Source organism: Quercus robur, chromosome 6 (assembly GCF_932294415.1).
Source record: "Quercus robur chromosome 6, dhQueRobu3.1, whole genome shotgun sequence".
Lineage (NCBI taxonomy): Eukaryota > Viridiplantae > Streptophyta > Magnoliopsida > Fagales > Fagaceae > Quercus > Quercus robur.
Window position 1 is genome coordinate 25,422,022 of NC_065539.1, and position 21,062 is coordinate 25,443,083.

Genomic DNA, 21,062 nt, shown 5'->3' on the forward strand with positions numbered 1-21,062 from the left:
GTGGATGTGGTCGTTGTGGTATGGGTGGGTGTGGATGTGGTGGGTGTGGTGGCTGGATGTGCAGGTTTTTTTTTTTCTCTACTGTTGTTTGTGGTTGCGGTGGATCTGGCTGGTGGTAGGTGGTGGCAATGGTGGGTGGATGTGGTGGTTGGCGGTGCTAAAAATAGTTTGGTCGAGAGAGAGAGAGAGAGAGAGAGAGAGAGAGAGAGAGGAAGAATAAAAAATGATAAAGAAAGAATATTTAAATGAAGTGTTAAAAAAAAAATAGAAGTTTTGATGTAAGGTATATTATAAAGTGATGTGTTATATGTTATAAAGTTGGTTTTTTAGATGCTAAATGCTAAAAATTTTAAAATGTTTGATGAGAATGCTCTTAGGCTCTTAAAAGGAAGCATTCAAGGGAGAAGGGGTGAAAGGAAAAAGACAAAATTTGTGGAGTTTTTGGCCCTGTTTGGAAGCATTCAATATGTTTTCAGTTTTTAAACAACATTACACACATTTTCACACACTTTCCGCCTACACGTATTTTAAAAAAATACAAATAACATTACTCAAATTTGTCTACCAAGCAGGCCCTTTTGTTTCCCATTGATGCCCAGTGTATTTTCTGCAAAAAGTGGGAAGGTGCTGGCTGACCTGTTGCTAAGGAAAGAGGGGAAAATTTGGGGTTTTGTTTGCTGCCAACAATTCACATGCCTATAGGAAAATTCTAGAGCTTGGGCTTGGGCTTTCCAACCAAAGTTCATGGGCTTAACTTTTAAATTCACCCAATAATTTTAAAACACACCCAACAACCAAGTACGCAGCCTGACCGTGTTACTTCTGTTGGGGTTCTTTCCGTTTGTATTCATGCTGGATTAATTGATAAAGGACTTGAAGGTTTCTATTTGATAAAGGAAAAGATAGCTTAACAAGTATAACAAATCATTATGTTAGTATCATATGGGGATTAACAAAAAGCCTAAGAAGCTTGATAAAGTAATCTGGGCTTCTATACTTGGTGGCTGTAGCCAATAGAATTCACCCTTTATACTTGTGCTACATGATATAAGGAGCATAAACAGCAAAATCTTTCCTACCAAAACGAGAAGCTTGCAGTTGCATTTGGAATCATTTAAACTCCACCAGGAATGACAACAAGCTTTTCAACAACTTATATCTGGAGCCAGCTACTGCCATGCTATGGTGTCGAAGCATTTTTCCTTTTTTATTATTTTATAATAATGAAAATTTGTTCTTTCCTACCCCTGCTATGGAAACTTTATAAATTCGGTTCCTTGTTATTTTGTTTCTAGGTGAAGCAAATATGCCATCGTGACTAGAAGCTGGAAAACACCTAGTTGGATGGAAGCCCGGCTCCTCAGTTGAAGATATGTGTCTTTGGATATCCAAAGGTACTAGTTGTGCTTCTCTTTCTTATTCTCTCTGCAGTCAGTTTAGAGGAGACAGAAAGGGGGTGGGGGAATCACTTAGTTAAGGTGAATTATTGACTAGCTATCTTGGGAGAGTTCCAAATCTCATGACAAAACAATTATTGCAGATTCAGATGATTTTAAACTTGCTGTTAGTAGTGCGTTTTTCATAAGCGAGTTGGCAAGGACTAAAATGACAACAAATTTAAAAATATAACAACCAAATTGAAAGTTATAAAAACTTAAGAACCAAAGAAAATGAGGTCAAAATATAGACCAAATATGCGTTTTTGCCTAAATTGAATTGCAGCAACTGCCCATCTTTTCTTAGAATATATTTTAAAAATTTTCAGTGAATAGACTAAATTGAACCTGAATCTCAGAATGAATCAGAATCTTTAGACGGAAGCAAAGAATAGACAAAATGGTTTGAGGCTCAAAAACCATGCTCATGTAGTATCCAAACTCCAAAGCTCCAAGGCAAAGGTTAAGACGGTGCAGAAGTTAAATATAGATGGATTAGTACACACAGCTTTTAGTGCCATATCTTCCAAAACCAAGTTGTGTACTGTTCGGTTTGCATCTAAAATTTTTTTTTCTAAATTTATATGTAGCTCATCAATACAGCATTGGATTATATTCCTATCCACCCATTAAATGAATGACTATTGGAAAAATCCTTTATTTTGTAAGCTCCCCCTTATTATTTTCTTTGTAGCTACTGTTAGCATTGACTGTGATTTAGCATATTTCCATTTGACATAACATATTGAACCCACAACATTTTTGAAGGAGAACAATTCTCAGAAATCATTTGGGAAGCCAATTCAAGTTGATATCTTTTTCAGCCACCTTTACCTTGAGCTTGGGGAGGAATTCCTTGATAGGCTCCCACAACCTGGCCCTCTCTTCGTCACATACCACAAGCTTTAACTGCTCAAGATCCATTATTGATTCTGGAAACTGAGTACGCAATCTCAAGCACCCTTTCATGTTGAGCTCATTTAAATTACACAACTCACCAATGTGTTTTGGCAACTTCATAATGCTTAGGCAGTCAGCTATGTCTAGAATGCTTAACTTATGGAGGCTTCTAATTGAATCTGGTAGCTCTGACAAATCAGTACATGACCTAAGCCTTAGCACTTCTAAATTCACCAGCTTTCCAATTTCTTCTGGCAGTGCAAACAACTTATGACAGTTGGTGATGCTGATTTTTTTGAGGTGGATGATATCACACAGCCCAAGAGGCAATTCCTCCAAATCATTGCAATAGTCAATGTTTATCTCCATCAAATTTGGAAATGCATCTGAAACCTGAATTGTACAATTCTCAAAAGCCTTACCAATATTACACATAAACAAGGATATTTTCTTCAAACTCTTCAATGGTACTAGGGTCTCGCAAAGCGAAGGAATTGAAACCTTCTCTAATCTGATTCTTTTTAAATTGGGTAGAGACCCAAGAAATTGAAAATTGCTTATTTTGGAATGAAAGAAACCATAATTATTGATTATCAAAACCTTGAGTTTATCCATTTTCTCCACAAACTCAGGTAATGTATAATTCTTTGTATGAAAATTCAAAACTAAAACCTCAACTTTGGATCCTTGAATGTTGCACCAACTAGACGAGAATAATTCATCTGCAAAAATAATTTTATACAATGTGACAAGCCATCAACATTATGTAAATTACATATTGTGTATGTCTGTGTGTGTCTTTGATAGAGAGAAAATGTGCCAACCTGTTGATATAGATAATAGGCGAGCCTTAATGAGTTGCTGTTTTTGTTCTGTCCACCACTTTGGTATATTGTTTCCACTTATGTTAATAATCAGTCTTGACCTTTGTCCTATAGACTCCTGGCTGCTCTGATGCATAGCAAGCTCTCTAAGAATATCATGTTGTGTGACAAAGTCTTCATTATAATAACTTTTGACCTCACTTGCATCTTTCCTGTGAATGGGAAATATTTAAGCTTAGAACATATTCAAAATTTTCAGCTTCACGTATGAAAAATACATAAAATTAAGAATATAATGACACAACAAAGGGAAATAGATACTACCATCAGTTTTTATCTACAATAATTATATTCAAGTGTATGCCAGACAAGAAGCAAACAGGTGTAAACTATTAAAATTTGAAACACCCCTCTTTGCCAGGGCACGGTAGTTGGAAACTTTGAATATCTTGTTTCTAGATTGGCATAAGTTTCCTTTTTTCTAGCTCTTGTTAGTAATCACCTTTCAAATCAATGGTATGAAAAATCCTAAATTGGCCATTGACATGTCAAATAAACTATAATAACATATTATCAAATGCCATCAGAAGTTAATTAAGCCATAAAAAAAATATTTTGGGCTTTAGGCCAGGTATAGAGTTACGGCATAATACAACTAGCAGTAATCAAGTGAAGAAATCACACAACAAGAAAATTGTAGTATAGAGATAAAAAGCCAGCATACCTTGCCATAATAAGACTAGCCAGATTTCGAATGTTGAGTTCTTGTAAATTGGCAATGGCATGGATGCCATCTTCATCCAGTTTATACAATTCTGCCCACATATCAATGAGGGCAGCGGCAGGGATCCTTTGGTCTTCAGGAAATGAACCTAGGTCCATGAAACACTCTTTGATGATGACCTTGTCGTCGGAAAATTCTAGGCTTTTTTGAAGATGAGCAAGCAGCTCCGTATCAGAACTAAAATAAAATTGACCATCAGACCATTTCATTAGTCTACTGTGCCATACTACTTCATGCTGCCTACGCAGTGAACCACCAATCACTTTAATGACTAGGGGGAATCCCCCACAGCCTCTTACTATCTGCAATTCAAGGAAACAAATAAACTCAGTTATTGTTTGGAGGTTACAGGGGTAATTTTTGGCCCAAGCAAAGCTATGTATGAAAACATAATTTTGGCAGGTGTGTGTGTGTGTATATATATATATATATATATTGATAAGCTATATATATCTCTCACAGATTGACAAAGTACCTTTTTGGCATCTTCTTCTGCTGGAATGTAAGAGTTCTCATCATGTAGGGATGCTGAGCGATGAAAAAGAGTCATTGCATCAACATCATCTAGTGGTTTTAAGTGATATGTAAATTTAAATCTTGGAAATGCAGTTCTTGAAGTAACCAAAATCTTGTAATTGGGAAGATCAAACTTAAACTTTTCAGGAAGGGATTCTGACCCAAGCCAGACATCATCTAGGATCAACAATATAGGATTAGGTGTAAGATGATTCAGCAGTTGTGACAGCTGGTTGATTGCATCTTCATCACTTTGAATTTGAAAATTAGGCTGCATATTCTTATAATTTAATAGGTTCTGCACAATGACCTTCACATTGGGAGTTTTTGAAAGGTTCACAAAGAGAATATTGCCCTCAAACATTCCTGTCCAAACACAATGAAGTTAGAAAACTGCCACAGACGCACATTTCATACCGCATAATATTACACACATAATGGCCCAGTCATATGAACAGAATACCCAATCCCAATCGCAGCAAACAGTGAGATGTGAGAAGAAAAAAAATTATGAGAAACACCACAAATTATGAAAATATGAGAATTGCCGTTTAAATTTTTTCTTTTTTAATCATCTTCTTTCTTTTACTGCATTATATCATTTTAGGATTCAAGTCATTCAACAAGGAAGTTCAATGTATTTTGTTTTTGCTACCACCTAACGGTATACTTTACTATTAAGGATCCACATACTAGCACTATAAATAACTTCAAGAATATGCAAACTATACTTCCTAAAACACTAACAAATTAGAAAGTAAAAAATTAGACACTGACACACAAAAGAGATGGGAGTACCTCTAATTTGGTCATCCTGACAAAGCATTTGCACCAATGTGGTCTTCCCACATCCTCCAGGAGCAGTCAGTAGAAGCAGCTGCACCTCCTCCTTCAACAGCAGCGTCTTCAACTCCTTCATTGGCATATCCAACCCGACTGTAAAATCCGGGGGATCACGAACCGCGCACAGCACCCTTTGTTTCTGCAGATTAATATTCACATTTACCAAAGTCCTCAACACATTCCTTGTGCTGTGCACTTGCATATCAAGCTGACAGAACCTGACGATTTCTTCGACCAACTCTTTAAGTTTAAGGGAGTAGTATAGTTTGAAACAATAGTTCCACCACCGGATTTTCATGCAGTTGAGAACCAGCTTCTCTCCCTCCTCCATATGTTCGATCAAGCTATTTGTTTCCACTTCTGGGAGATCAAGCTGTTCACTTGATTGTGTTATTTCGTTTACTGTTGGCGCCAAACGATCTAACGTGGATTCGAGGTGTTTAAGAATGGGTTTGAACATACGGGCTTTGCTTACCACATCCTTAACAGTGACATGTAACACTGCAAAGCCCTCTCCAAATGCTGCTGCCATGACTTTATCTCAAAGATTTTATATCCAATATAGTATTTGGAAGCCCAATTGAGAAACTAAGACTTTTTTTTTTTTTTTTCTTTGAACAATAGACTTTTTTTTTGGAAACAAGAAACTAAAATAAGACTTCGGTATACCCAACTATGTAAAATACAAACTTTTTTTTTTTTAATTTAAAAAAAATTTTAGAACGAAATAGAATTTTATTCTAATAAATGAAAAGTTGCAACACAGTACAAGTAAAATAAACTATCAGTGAAACCTGAAAATTACAAAGCTAAGTATTCCCTTATGTAGTAGAGAATTCAAGGAAACGGATCGGAAGTAGAGAAGGCTTCATCTCCGCGCTAGCGCGTCCGAGATCGGACTTTTAGACTTTAGTTGAAGTTTCGTCCCAAGCAAGGGATAAATTGACTTTGTGGCAAAAGTTTACTTTGTACTAAGGTTTATTTGGTTGCGGCTTGTGGATACAAAGAAAGTTAAGAGGATGATAGAGTAGGAAGGTGGAAAAGAGTACCGGAGGAGAATTTGTATCAATTTACTCGCATACCATTATTAAAAATTAATGCACAATTATTATAAAAAAAAAAAAGATAATCACCTAAGTTTGTTACAAAATAAAAGACGTGCCCGGTTCTAAAAAAAAAAGAAAAAAAGAAAAAAAAGAAAAGAAAAGAAAGACACGTTCCAGTAAAACCCAAACCGAAAGAAGCTAAAAAGTAAAAACAAGAAAAGGAACCTGCATGTGTATCACTATCACACGCTGAAAAAAAAAAAAAAGAAAAAAAAAGAAAAAAAAAAAAGGAAGCTGCATGTGTATCACTATCACACGCTTAAAAAAAAAAAAAAAAAAAAAAAAAAAAAAAAAAAAAAAAAAAAAAAAAAAAAGAGAGAGAGAGAAGTAAGAAACAACCAAAATATCAGAGAGGGGTAACTTAGTAATTTTCTTGTAACTATTCTCCTTCTTTATACTTTCTCTTTAAATTGGAGAGATAATATTTTGGTGGGTTCATAAAGAAAACATTTGGGTTCCACTAATTTTTTTTCTCTCTTCTCCCTTTAATCAAACATTCATAAAATTTGTTCTCTCTCTTTTTTTTTTTTTTTTTTTTTTAATCATCCTCCTTAAAATCTATCAAATCAAACGGATCCTAAAAGTATTAGTTTAATAAATATTTTAAAAAAATTTTATGAAAAAAGAAAAAAATAATTAATTTTTTTTACGATTTTTTATATTTTTCATAAAAGTGGTTTCAAATTTTCCTAAAATTTGTTTTCTCTCCCTTTTTTTTTTCATCCTCCTTAAAATCTATAAAATCAAACAGATCCTAAAAGTATTAGTTTAAGGAATATTTTAAAAAATTTTATGAAAAAAGAAAAAAATAATTAATTTTTTTTACATTTTTTATATTTTTCATAAAAGTGGTTTCAAATTTTCCTAAAATAGTATGTTAACAATTGCCCTAATTAAGGACACCTATTAACAGGAAACTTATATTAATTGTTTGGTTTTGCTCACCTGTCCATCTGGTTATTAGTACTTATTAGTGGCAGACTTGTGCTCTACGTGAAAAAAAAAAATGAGACTTAAAAGTGTTAGTTATAAATATATTTATTTATTATTGGTTTTGCTCTAATCCAATTGCCTTGGGTATCAGTCTATGCTAAGCCGGATATTTAGCATGGTAAAACATACCCAGATGCCTTATCTCACAATCACAAAGGATAGTCACATTAGCAAGAATACAGTTTGCCAATAAATAATAATAAATAAATAAAAATATTTTGTTGGTGCAAACACTAGGCCCCTTGCAGGAATGATGGACTTTAAGTGCTTGGATTAATGCTAATATGTTTTATTTGATTTGAATTTTATTTGGTTTGAATTCTGATTTTATTTCTGAATTATATGTAATTGAATGCTTTATTTCTCTGCTTCTTGATTCTAGCTTTGGAAGTCCTACTTCAATAGTCTCCAAAAAAAAAAAAAAGGCAAAACATTGTGGTATGGTGAATTTGATAATAGATAATATTGAAGTGAAAATTCTCTAACTTGGTGGTGATTTCAAACAGCCTTAAGTGGTGAAGTTATGCACTTTCTTTATAAATCCCTAGACAAGTTTACAAGCCTTGGGTTGCATCAAATATGGTAGTAGAGCAAAACTTTGATCCATGTACCGAAATTCACAACCCAAAATGACGACAATTGTATGCTGCTTTTGAAACCAACCTCATCAAAGCATTCAAACACTACCACCCTCATCAGTCAATCATACCAATCCACATCTGGATCTCAACTTTAACTCAAATGCCATCACTAATGCTGAATCAAGTTCTATTGGTTCTTGCCTTGACATGTATAGAAGAAGTATTGTTCATTGCGATGGGAGTAATATGCAGCCTTCTCACTGGCGATACCTGATGAATGTCACATGTAATTAGGTGGACTGTTTGTGATCAATAGGAGTGGAAGGTGTAACATCTATCATTGTCTCAAGGAGCAATGTCTTTAGTTGTGCCATTACTTGTTACATCATTAGTAATTATCATATTGGAGAGAGAGAGTGTGTGTTTGTGTGTTTTGATCTTGTTATAATATCCCTTGTAGTTTGTATTCACAAATTGATTTGGTTATATGTTAGTGTAATAGTGAGTAGATGTGATGGTAATTGTGATCAGCCTTGGGCTGCATCAAATATGGTAGCAGAGCAAAACTTTGATCCATGTACCGAAATTCACAACCCAAAATGACGACAACTGTATGCTGCTTTTGAAACCAACCTCATCAAAGCATTCAAACACTACCACCCTCATCAGTCAATCATACCAATCCACATCTGGATCTCAACTATAACTCAAATGCCGTCGCTAATGCTGAATCAAGTTCTATTAGTTCTTGCCTTGACATGTATTTTTTAGGGGTATTTTTTACAGTAAAAAAAGTAATAGTTAATTTTCTGAATTCTCTTAATATATACAAATTATTTTATAGATTTTAGTTCGATAAATTTATTTATTTATTTATTTATTTTTATTTTTTACTGCTGTAAATACGCAGCCCATGTTCTTGCCAAAATAATAATTGTTAATGACTTAGTTCTTAGAAATCTCTTCCAAAAAAAAATTCTTAGAAAAAAGTTAAAACAATTACAAATTTTACTATAAAAAATTCACGAACTGATACCAAAATGATTGTGAATAGTAACATTTCAAAAAAAAATAATAAATGAGAGTTTGAGGGGGTGTTTGGTAGGTGTATTTAAACAATAATTTTCGTTGTTTAAATAACACAATATGTATTTCCACAACACTTTTTTACCCATACATAGTTCTAAAAAACTTAAACAACGTTACTAAAATAATATTACCAAACGGGCCATAAATCACTCGCTAGAGCTATTTCAAATTTTCTACGTTAACTTATAATTACATTTATTGTCACATCAATTTGTGAGATTTTTTTAAAGTAGAAACATGTTAAAAGTACTATAAGTTTTACTACATAATGCTTAAAAACTAGTGCGACAATAGATGTGATTGGTGAATTTCAATCACCTCATAAATGATTAGTGTCTCTTTGTGATTGGTGATACATTAGTTAATAAGCTCAATGTAGAAAAACTTGCAGTACCCATAACACTACTCTTTGTAGTAAAACTTGTAGTATTTTAGTATTTTTCTTGCTTTTGATGACACATTAGTGTGTAAGATCTTTGTAGTAAAAATTGTAATATACCTAATATCACTCTTAAAAATTTTTAGGAAGTTTTAAAACTTAAATCAAACTTGACTTGAGTTAAAATTTCACAAAACAAAGATTATTGTATTTATTTCAAAAAAGTATATGGTATATATTTTTGTATTTTTGTTACAAATTTTTTAAAGATGAATGTAATATACTCGTACTATACACATACCATTCTTTTTCCATTTCCGTATTTTTATGCTGAACTTTTGAAACGTACTTTTTAAAAAGATGCCAAATTGTACCCATTTTTATACCTACTATATTAAACGCGTATCGTATTTTATTAACTATAAGGTTGACAAATATAAAAATTTTAAAACTATATATATCTAAAAGCTAAAGTGTAGCATTTATTGCTGCTAAGCTCTTATTACGCCACCTCATCGCCACATTATTGCCACGTAATTATTATTTTTCTTATTTATATTTTGGTCCTATTTTTTTACAAAAAAATATAAATAGATTGTTAACTTTACACATTCATCTTGAGTAGTTTTACGTTACATATAATTTTGCATTTTCATATTCATCTACTTTTGTACGGCGCCGAGATTCCAAAGCCCATACTGGCCTTGGGCCCAGACCCATCTAGGCCCCGGGCCCAAGCCCATACCGGCCTTGGGCGCAGGCCCGGCAGGAAGTTCCAGTTACCTTGTGCCCTTCTTGAAACTGCCTTAGAGTAAAAAACAAGTTTTGGGTATTGAGTTCCCTGAGTTGATCGGTTAAGTTTTCCCGGTAGAGCGTATGAGTCATCCGGGAAAATCAAGATATGCACGGGAACGTGGGTTGCCGAACATAATCGGTCAAAACGGAACCAAGTTCCAAGATCATAAATGCTTCACCGCCCTTTCACCTAAACACCCACTTTAACCAAATAATACTGGACCTTCAGTAGCACTAACGGTGACTGTAATCATAATCTCCCCACTAACCTTGGCTATAAATAGAAGAAAGTTGGGAGAAGAAGGGGTTCAGAAATATTGAGAGAAAACAGCCAAGGAGAGGGTACTAACTGGGTGTTACTTTGAGTCTCTCTGCCGAGAACGACCCATTGTAGGAAATACTTAAGCCCACTACAAATAAATTGTGAGCCCAGGTGACCTAAGGTCCAGAAGTCTTGCACTTGGTTCTTACAACTTTAATTTAGAATTTATTTTTATTCCTTTTTTTAACAAAAAAAATATAAATAAATTATTAACTTTACACATTCATCTTGGATGGTTTTAATATTATATATAATTTTATCTTTACATATTTATCTACTTTAATTTAGATGTTTATAACTAAATAATGAAATCAATGAAGAATAATAAACCAAAAATAATGTCTACATATATCTATACTATATATAATAATGGAAGTTTTGTAATAAATTTTATAAAGGTCTTTATGCACTACATCTTAAGAATCTTTTCTTATTTTTTGCTCTCTTTTTTTTGTTTTTTTGGGCAATTCTTACTGTGGGGCCCAATAATCTATGGGCCAGGCCCACCTGCTCGTGGGGAGTATAAAGGCCCAAGCCGAAGAAGGCTATGGCCCAAGCTTAACAATATAAAGTACCAAATGGCCCGGAGATGCAGCCGAGGACAGTTCAGTCCTCGGCAGACCCAAAGTTTCATTGATAAAAGTAGTATAGGAACAAACTTTAAAGATCAAGAAATATCTCAGGAAAGTTGCCCTTAATACCCTTCCCAGATAAGACTCTGCACCTAACAAAACCGGATTCTTAGGCTTTATCAACTACCCCCAAACAATTTTGGGATTAGACTGATGGGACAAATATCAGTCCTGGAAATGTTGACCCTACACGTGGACGAAGGATAGCAAACGTGGGATAGTATAAAAGAAAGTGTAAAGTAATAAAAGGGAGGTTTTTTCTCCCATCTCACGGGAGGTGGTGGAAAAATTCCAGGGGTAAGAATATCTGGACAATGTATGCACACTAACACAAAAAAAACCCACCGTCGGGTAACCGGAGAAAGAACTTAGTGCTTCTCGGACCGAATCCGAGGAGTATAATCCCTCAGACTACGAAGCTGCGGGGCTTGGATGTCCAAATTGAAGCCCTTTCTTACCTGAGTTCCCCTAAAATCCGGTCTGGATCAACGCCCCGTGACCAAACGCTAACCTTTCAAGCCCACTCTCTACAAATCATATTGTGAGGGATCTTTCACGTGCGAGCCCAACATCATTATTGGGCCGTTAAGTAATCGTGTCCTTACAATTGGCGCCGTCTGTGGGGAGGCTTGCGCGTTGGCACATGTGGCGTATGAGTCAACTCTCTAGCAAGCAGAGATTCGCGGGTTTTCCCCCATCTCCGGTAACTTGCAGTTGTCGCTCCGATATAAACTTGTACCAGGGCTTACATCCTGTGGCGCCAACGGCACGGGCAGCTCTAGGGGCTTTCGACCTCAAGTCAGCTCTCCCTGTCGTGGCCAAGGGGCTGACCTGCGAAAAAAGCAGATAAGTGCAAAAAAAATGCAAAAAAAAAAAAAAAAAGTTTTGGACAGAACCAAGGCCTTGCATGGTCCTCGGACTCAAGCCTATGGGGAAACCAAGTACTCAAAAAAGTTTTGGACAGAACCAAGGCCTTGCATGGTCCTCGGACTCAAGCCTATGGGGAAACCAAGTACTCAAAAAGTTTTGGACAGAACCAGGGCCTTGCATGGTCCGCGGACTCAAGCCTATGGGGAAACCAAGTACTCAAAAAGTTTTGGACAGAACCAGGGCCTTGCATGGTCCTCGGACTCAAGCCTATGGGGAAACCAAGTACTCAAAAAGTTTTGGACAGAACCAGGGCCTTGCATGGTCCTCGGACTCAAGCCTATGGGGAAACCAAGTACTCAAAATGTTTTGGACAGAACCAGGGCCTTGCATGGTCCTCGGACTCAAGCCTATGGGGAAACCAAGTACACCAAAGAAAAAACATAAGTTTTGGACAGAACCAAGGCCTTGCATGGTCCTCGGACTCAAGCCTATGGGGAAACCAAGTACTCAAAAAGTTTTGGACAGAACCAAGGCCTTGCATGGTCCTCGGACTCAAGCCTATGGGGAAACCAAGTACACCAAAGAAAAAACATAAGTTTTGGACAGAACCAAGGCATTGCATGGTCCCCGGACTCAAGCCTATGGGGAAACCAAGTACTCAAAAAAGTTTTGGACAGAACCAAGGCCTTGCATGGTCCTCAGACTCAAGCCTATGGGGAAACCAACTACTTATAAGGAAAAACTACATTACATGGACCTTAGGATTTATCCGAGGAAAACTCTCCACTAACAATTGGGTTAATTCCTAAATTGTGAGGATTCTTAAGTCCGCTTTCGGATCTTTAGCACTAAGGGGATCGATGCAACATAGAACAATATGTCGCCTGAAACACAATCGGAGTTCCCTACTTCTCAGTCAACCCCTCGGATGGATTATTTAGAGATTATCATTCTCAGACGATATTCTCGCGCTTATCACAGAATATTCAACTGTTACCTCGGTTAGTTTCCTAAGTTTAACTTACTATGAATTATCGTCATAATGCCTGGTAGTATTGGTAAATCAGAATTAGTTGGATTATGTTTCAAGGTTTCCTGCTCTAAATATCCTTGAAGAAACACACACATGGAGCACACCCATTCACAAAGTAGTGTTGCCAAAAGAACAGTATTCAAAACATGTAAATAAATTTCCATTTTTACTAAAACCAAGAAATAGTACAGCGTACAATGAAAAGCTGGAATCAGCTTATGTCAAAGCTCACTACATAATTGAAAAGGAAGATACAAAAGAATAAAACAAAGCCGAGGAGGCAGTACAGACGAGAGGTTGGCTTCTAAAGCTAACCTCATAATCAAAAAGAAAGATACAAGAGAATAAGATAAAGCCGAGGAGGTGGCACAGAGGAGAGGTTGGCCACTGCTTCAAGACTTTGTTCTTCCTCAATGCTTTTACATGCCCATAACTCAGGCAGCAAAAGAACCCAGCCTGGGGCCTGCACCATCGAAGAAAAGGTGCAAAGAGGACCCAACTTGAGCCTCACACCGCTGAAGGAAAGGTGCAGGGAGCCGGAAGTTGAGGAGCCTTCACCAAAAATTTGCCTGCAACAAGGCAGAGGCGCTGATGGCGGAGAATCTTTCTTCTGACACACCAAAATTCTGGCATGAACAGAACCTGCTTCGGATTTTGACTAAAAGAGGGAGAGACACCCTTTCCCCTCTGTCGAAACGGAGTATTCTCTTGAATTTATGCTTCCCTTGCCCGTACCTCACTATTTTGAGTCTCACGAGGACACGGCGCCTCTGTGGCGGAGAGAGTTCCTTCTCCCCAACCCTCGCCTCAAACATGTTATGCTAAGGGAGGATGGCACTGAATATGGGAGTTGTGATTTGGGAGGAAGCTGAAGGATTTGTGCGTAGGTAAAGCAATTTTCTCTCCCATTTATTTAAAAAGATAAAGTGGTGACATTTAATTCACGCAACGTCCTAAGGAATGCTACAGACAAAATGGCTCTGGCTCAATTTCCAACGCCACTTGCAACCACGAGATTAAAGGAGCCTCGTAAAGGCGCACCTCGAACACTGGGACGCCAAAGAGTACCGCGTGACCAAAGACTACAAAAATATCCCTTAATTTGTGGGCCTAGTGAATTCACGGCCCAGGCCCGTTCCACATGGGGGCCCAGGGACTACGGCCCACGTCGAGGAATAGCTGTGGCCGAAGACAACCTCCTGCTCGGTCCCTCGAGAAATACCTTAGGAAAGGGAGAAACTGAACTATGGTCCTCGGACTCAAGCCTATGGGGAAACCAACTACCTGGATGACAAAACTAGGTTTTGGACAGAACCAAGGCGTTGCGAAGTCCTCGGACTCAAGCCTTTTGGGAAACCAACTACTCGGATGGGGAAGGTCCTCGGCTCAAATACTGTAAAGGGTTAAGGCTAGTAAGAGTGATAAGAAGATGGCGAAACGCCTCACTATTCAGTAACCTAGGATGGCTGTGTATGTTGCGGGTGATGTGTCCTCGGATGGTTATTTCCTACACCGCATTGAGCACTTGGTTCTCACCTCGGCCAGTTTTGAGGTAAATATCGTTCTTCACAGGTCGGCATTGTTGTGCCAAACAACTATATTAAAGTTATGGTTACACCTATCTCTTAACAAGTATTTTGACCCTAGTTGTCATGAATTCAAATGCTATATTTTTGTGCCGAACAGCACTTACAAATTCGTAAAAACGCTTTTCTCTTTGAAAAGGGGTTAAGGACCCAAGTATTGTACTCTGAGGTCAGCAGTGTTGTGCTCGGCCGATTCAGTACGCTCATCATAATATCCTTTCTGTTACTGCCTCAGGGGAGTTTCAGCCCTAAGAGTCATTTGTTCGATCCAGTATTATCGGGCAAGATTATTTTTATAAATAGGGAGCAAGATCTTTTTATTAGATGGAACTCTAGCCCTGTATGTCGGTCACGGTTTAAAAATAAAAAGAATTTACAAGACTGTATGTCTATGCATTGCGTTATCATTTTTGAAAACATAGAGATATAACATGAAATGTAAAATGGCAACAATTTTTATTAATATAAAGATACATTACAACATACAAAAAGGGGGCTTAAACAAGCCTATACAAAAGGTAAATTGCCGAAGCAATAATAACATCAGCAATACAGATAAATAAACAGTCAGGTGTCTTTTAAACTCGTCTTCAAAGTCTCTCCAATCTCTGCCTCAGTATCGCCCATATTGAGAGAAGAATCTTCTTTAGAAAATGATGAAGGAGAAGGAAGAAGAAGATGAAGGAGAAGGAAGAAGAAGATGGAGGAGATGAATGAGGAAGATGGAGGAGATGAGTAAAAAGAAGGAGGAGAAGAAGAGGGAAAAGATGAAAAGAAAGAAAAAGGAGCGAAAGAGGGAGAAAGAAAAGCACCAGGATGGATCTGGTGGTGGAAAGAAGAAGAAAGTGTGGTAAAAGGAGGCGCCAGTGAACGAAGAGAGGAAGAAGCAAGGGCACTCAGTCCCTGCCCCAGTCTTGACTCCTAACACACTGGTGCCGTGTTAGATATGCTCATGAGAGAGCAGGTGGTACTGATAATGTGTGTCCTCGGCTTAATCACGCCGAAAGAGTGACGTGATGAGTTCCTGCTTCGGATTTTGGCTGAAAGGAAGGCGAGACAAATCTTGAGTTTCCGCCATCTTTGCCCTGACCGAGCCATTTCGAGCTTCGTTAGAACATGGTGTTTTTGGGAGGGGAATGGCTTTTTCATTGCTTATTACTATGGTGAGTATATTTCAGGTTACGGTATAACCAGAGGGCAAAAGTAAACTCTGGAAGGAATCTAAGGGTTTCAAATTTCGTGGGGATTAAAGGGGTTCATCTGTGGGAGAAACAACTCTTGTTCCTCCTCTTTATATAGGGGACGAAGAGGAGGGTACTTAATGCGTTCAGATCTTCAGGGAAATATGCAAACAGGAATACGCCCATTCCACTTCCCCACACCATCATTAACCGTTGAATCTGAGAGGCCTCGTGAATGGAAGATATTAAAGACGCGTCATGGATAACCAAACGGCATGGGCGCATCACGAACAAATTAAAAGGCACGTCTCGTAAACCGGTACATTTCTCGGGCAGGTGAAGAATCGCCGACGTCAGTCAAGAGCTGAATTAAATAAGCCATAATAAAGGCTCGATATTATCAAAACCACGCTCTCCCATCAGGAGGTCGAACAACAGGGTTTTGAGGGGCTATTGTGGGGCCCAATAATCTATGGGCCAGGCCCACCTGCTCGTGGGGAGTATAAAGGCCCAAGCCGAAGAAGGCTATGGCCCAAGCTTAACAATATAAAGCACCAAATGGCCCGGAGATGCAACCGAGGACAGTTCAGTCCTCGGCAGACCCAAAGTTTCATTGATAAAAGTGGTATAGGAACAAACTTTAAAGATCAAGAAATATCTCAGGAAAGTTGCCCTTAATACCCTTCCCAGATAAGACTCTGCACCTAACAAAACCGGATTCTTAGGCTTTATCAACTACCCCCAACAATTTCGGGATTAGACTGACGGGACAAATATCAGTCCTGGAAAGGTTGACCCTACACGTGGACGAAGGACAGCAAACGTGGGATAGTATAAAAGAAAGTGTAAAGTAATAAAAGGGAAGTTTTTTCTCCCATCTCACGAGAGGTGGTGGAAAAATTCTAGGGGTAAGAATATCTGGACAATGTATGCACACTAATACAAAAAAAACCCACCGCCGGGTAACCGGAGAAAGAACTTAGTGCTTCTCGGACCGAATCTGAGGAGTATAATCCCTCAGGCTACGAAGCTGCGGGGCTTGGATGTCCAGATTGAAGCCCTTTCTTACCTGAGTTCCCCTAAAATCCGGTCTGGATCAACGCCCCGTGACCAAACGCTAGCCTTTCAAGCCCACTCTCTACAAATCATATTGTGAGGGATCTTTCACGTGCGAGCCCAACATCATTATTGGGCCGTTAAGTAATCGTGTCCTTACACTTACTTTGTTCAACTTTTCATCTTCTTCAACCATTGTCTTTTTAGTTCAATCTTTCATTCCAACAATAATTTTTTTTTCTTCAGTTTTCATTTGATTTTCTTTAGATTTTAATTTTTTTTTCTTTATATCTTCTTAGATTCTACAGTTTTCACTTTGTTCAACCTTTCATCTACTTCCACCCTTCTCCTCTTCCATCTGAATTTTCGTATAAATTTCTTCTTACTTCATTTCCACGTCTCTCCCCTATTCCTTCCAAGTTATCCATGACAAAAAGGTAGACATGGCAAAACGGGTGGTTCAAGTTAGGTTAATCAAGTTGCGGGTAAAAAACGGGTCATTTCAAGCGGGTTAAAAAGGGGTTCAGATTAATCGGGTTGTAGGTCGGGTTGGGTTGACCCATATTTTTCACATGAAAATTTCTTTTTATAAAGAAAAAAAATCATGTATTTGCTATTTGGAAAGTCATGTAACAAATTACTTGATGTAGAATGTATTACTTTGAATTCACTACTTATATCAAGAATGAACTCAGTTAAACTTATTAATATTTATTCAATAATTTTAAAATTATACAAATCTTAACATTGCTATCTAAAACAAAATAACACAAAGATAAATAAAACAAATGCATAAGTTTTATTTCTACACAATATCAACATCCAAACATATAAAACAAAATTACAAATGACTTATTGGATAACTCATTTGACAAGGAATAAAAACATATAAGAAATTTACAATCTTGAAAATTAATTTTATAATCTATTATCAATTGTGATTGGCATTCTATTTTAATTTGAGATATACATTAAAGTTTGATTGTTTACTTTTTGTACATGGTCTCTTTTATGATTATCATATCATTGTTAAGCAACACACACAGGAAATATCATAATTTATTTTGAAAAGCCATTTATTTTGGACATAAATTGTTAAAAATTAGGTCTAAGCATTCATAATTTTAAATCTATATTTTTAACTTTACTGTAACCTAGGTTGTCAAATCCAGACCGAATCGGATGGTCCGACCTGGTTACTCGTGACCCGTGCCCCCAACCTAGTTCTTTAGCAAGTGAAAACGGGTCCTGAAATAAATTGGGAAAAACGCATGCTTTAGGTATAGAACCAACGACCTCCTAGGAGGTTCGGACCTTTGTCCAACACATTAACCACTGAACTAGTTGGTTTCACTATGTCCTTCTTGAAATTTATATTTTATTTATTTTAATTTTATAAGATTAATAGTTTTGGATTTAATTTTATCAGTATTTACTTAATAGTATTTTCTATTTTTTTTTGTTCCAGAATTATTCTTTCACATCAATAAATATGAATATGAAAATTGTAAATTTATGTTAAAAATGATTTTATTTTAAATTAAGATGCATTTTTTATTTGAAAGATTAATAAACACAGTTTTTAAAGCTTTTTTATATTTATTATTTTCTATTCACTTTATAAAAATAACGAAAATTCATTTGAAAGTTGTTTTAATTGCTTAATATTTTTTACAGGTAAATTTCCATATTTTTACACATTTAATACATTTATTTGAATTTTAATTAATATTAAATTAGTTTTGACATCATCACGGTTCGACCTCAGTTGAACCTCGATCCTATCTTAAAAACATCGAACCTTTCCCTTTTCCGGTTCTTTGAACAGTCCTGGTTTGAAACCATAACTATAACCAGATTATCTTGACATGTACTTTGCTATTTGATATCTAAAAATCTTTACTCATTTATAGAATGCTCAACCATTCATCTTTAAATTGATTTACATGCAGTTATGTAAATGTCTCAATTATTTCCTTAAAACTCACAACAAACAATTAAACTAATATTGTCTTAATTTTATTTTTTTTACCAAATTTTTATATAAAAAAAAATGGTTCGGCTTCGGATCAGGTTGGGTTGACTCGTAAAAAACACGGGTCAGGTCCTGGGTCAACTCGTTTTTGTTTCGGGTAAAAAAAATGGGGTTCGGGTTGGGTCGGGTCAGAAAATTCTGACCTATTTTGCCATGTCTACAAAAAGGTCAATACTCTCTTTCTCCATTTTTTTTTTCTATTTTGGTGGATTTTTTTAATTGTTTCAACCACTTTTTTTTTTCTACTAATGGTTCTTTTTGTTATTGTTGATTTAATTGTCACATCACATTTGTTTATTTTTTTTGGTAAATTTGTGTCGACTTTTATGCATATTTAGGCAGTTTGGTATTCCTACTTCCAATCGCAAGTTCTTTTTCTTTATCCCATTAGTTTGATTTGATTTGGGTTGATAATTAATTGTTTTGCAAGTTAGAATTTTTTTTTTTTTTTTTTTTTAGTTATCAATTTAGATGTTAAACTATTTGACTTTACTAATTTTTGTTTATTTTTTTAATCCTTAGGGGGTGGACAAAGTACTCTTAAAAGTTGTATTAATAGTACTCTATATTGCCATTTATTCAAAAAAAAGTAAAAGTTAATCAAACGAAAATAATCGAATGTGTGACATATTTTAGCTTTTGCAATTGTATTTTAATTATTATTAATATTTTATAACAATGCATATATATATATATATATATATATATAGAAATTTAATTCTTAGATTTTGCTAATAATTGTTTATTTGATAATATGTTTTGGGTGGATGATTTAGCAATTTTTACAAAGAAAATAAAATTAATAGATTATCAACAACAAATTATTTTCTTAATTGGTCCAATTAATCATTGTTAAGTTTTATTAATTTTTTTAGTTACATTGTTCAATGTTTTGGATTGTTGGGCAGAAAAAAAAAAGGTTTGATAAACTTTATTTAAAACTAAAAGAATAATTTCCAAATTTTATATTCTTTTTAATGATTCATAAAATGTTATTAGTACCTTTTAATAAAAAAATGAATATTTTCATTTAATGAGACTACTCTAAAAAAATTATCACACGCTATGCACAGATTCACAGCTAGTTATTATTATAAAACACACCACCTGCGGTGGAAGATCAAATGAAAAAAAAGCTAACCACATTCAATAGGAAAAGTATATGTTTCCAAGATGCAACCTGTGGTTAATTTTGTGCTGCCAAGGCTCAGCATTCTTGATGCATATGAATACGTGATTTAGAATTTAGATACAAATATTTACATGTATGTATCCCAGGCAGGAAGCAACTTAATTTAGTGCTTACTGCTTGCAGGTAATGAGAAGGGCCAAGTACTATTCTTAAATAATCCAAATACACTCCACGCCCAAGTCTGTGCATGAGCTAATAATATTGTTTTTTTTTTTTTGATACTTTAGTTTGTAACATTGGTCTATCTCTCTTCTGACCTTTTAAGTTTTAACCAATAAAACCAAATTAGCTGCTAAAACCTTTTCGTATATTAAGCAAGTTTGATAAAGAGTAATGCTATGATCATAACTTTTGCCACAATTTTTGTCATAATTTACTCACATGGCAAGTTGTGAATGATAAATTTGTGAACCCACCACTTTCGATTTTTGTCATAATTTACTCACATGGTGCTAGCATTTTTCATCGATAAACTCACAATATTCATAAATTTTTTTCGGTCACTCTTGGAACAACCAATAAGAAGTTCTAAATCCTGGCATTAAGATCCATAATTTTCATAGCCCACTTTCGATTCTCAAAACCAATCCTAGCCCCAAAAAAATGACATTAAAACTTAAAAGTCATAGATAATAAGAATGAACTGGAAAATATATATATATATATATATATATATTTTAAAAAATAATAAAATTAGAGCTCTCTCTTTAGATATATAAGAATACCATTTGAGTGTACCTAGGCAAGCTGTTCATTTGCCTTCTAGAATTGTAATCTTTTTTTTTTTTTTTGAAGCCAGAATTGTAATCTTTTTACTTGCCTGCCAATATATATGATCAATCTTAATGTAAAAGTCATCCATTAAGAGATTGAAGTACCATTTGTTTCGGTACAAATCAAAAGCAGGAA

The 21,062-nt window shown here is 35.7% G+C and overlaps 1 protein-coding gene across 1 annotated transcript; it reads right to left on the bottom strand.

Moving 5' to 3' along the window:
- Positions 1–1,637: 1,637 nt before the first annotated feature.
- On the bottom strand, positions 1,638–6,337 carry LOC126733370 (probable disease resistance protein At5g66900). Its single transcript, XM_050436635.1, has 5 exons — positions 5,259–6,337; positions 4,420–4,826; positions 3,885–4,246; positions 3,161–3,372; positions 1,638–3,058 (listed from the first exon to the last, which is right to left on the bottom strand). The coding sequence occupies exons 1-5, from the start codon at positions 5,833–5,835 to the stop codon at positions 2,223–2,225; spliced, it is 2,394 nt and encodes a 797-aa protein (XP_050292592.1). The 5' UTR covers positions 5,836–6,337; the 3' UTR covers positions 1,638–2,222.
- Between the last annotated feature and the right edge of the window lie 14,725 nt (positions 6,338–21,062).

Excerpts from the sequence above, each read along its gene's own strand:
- LOC126733370 (XM_050436635.1), bottom strand. The coding sequence starts at position 5,835 with ATGGCAGCAGCATTTGGAGAGGGCTTTGCAGTGTTACATGTCACTGTT. Across the intron at positions 4,247-4,419 it reads CAGAAGAAGATGCCAAAAAG|ATAGTAAGAGGCTGTGGGGG; the intron begins GTACTTTGTCAA and ends CTTGAATTGCAG. Across the intron at positions 3,373-3,884 it reads GCTAGTCTTATTATGGCAAG|GAAAGATGCAAGTGAGGTCA; the intron begins GTATGCTGGCTT and ends TCCCATTCACAG.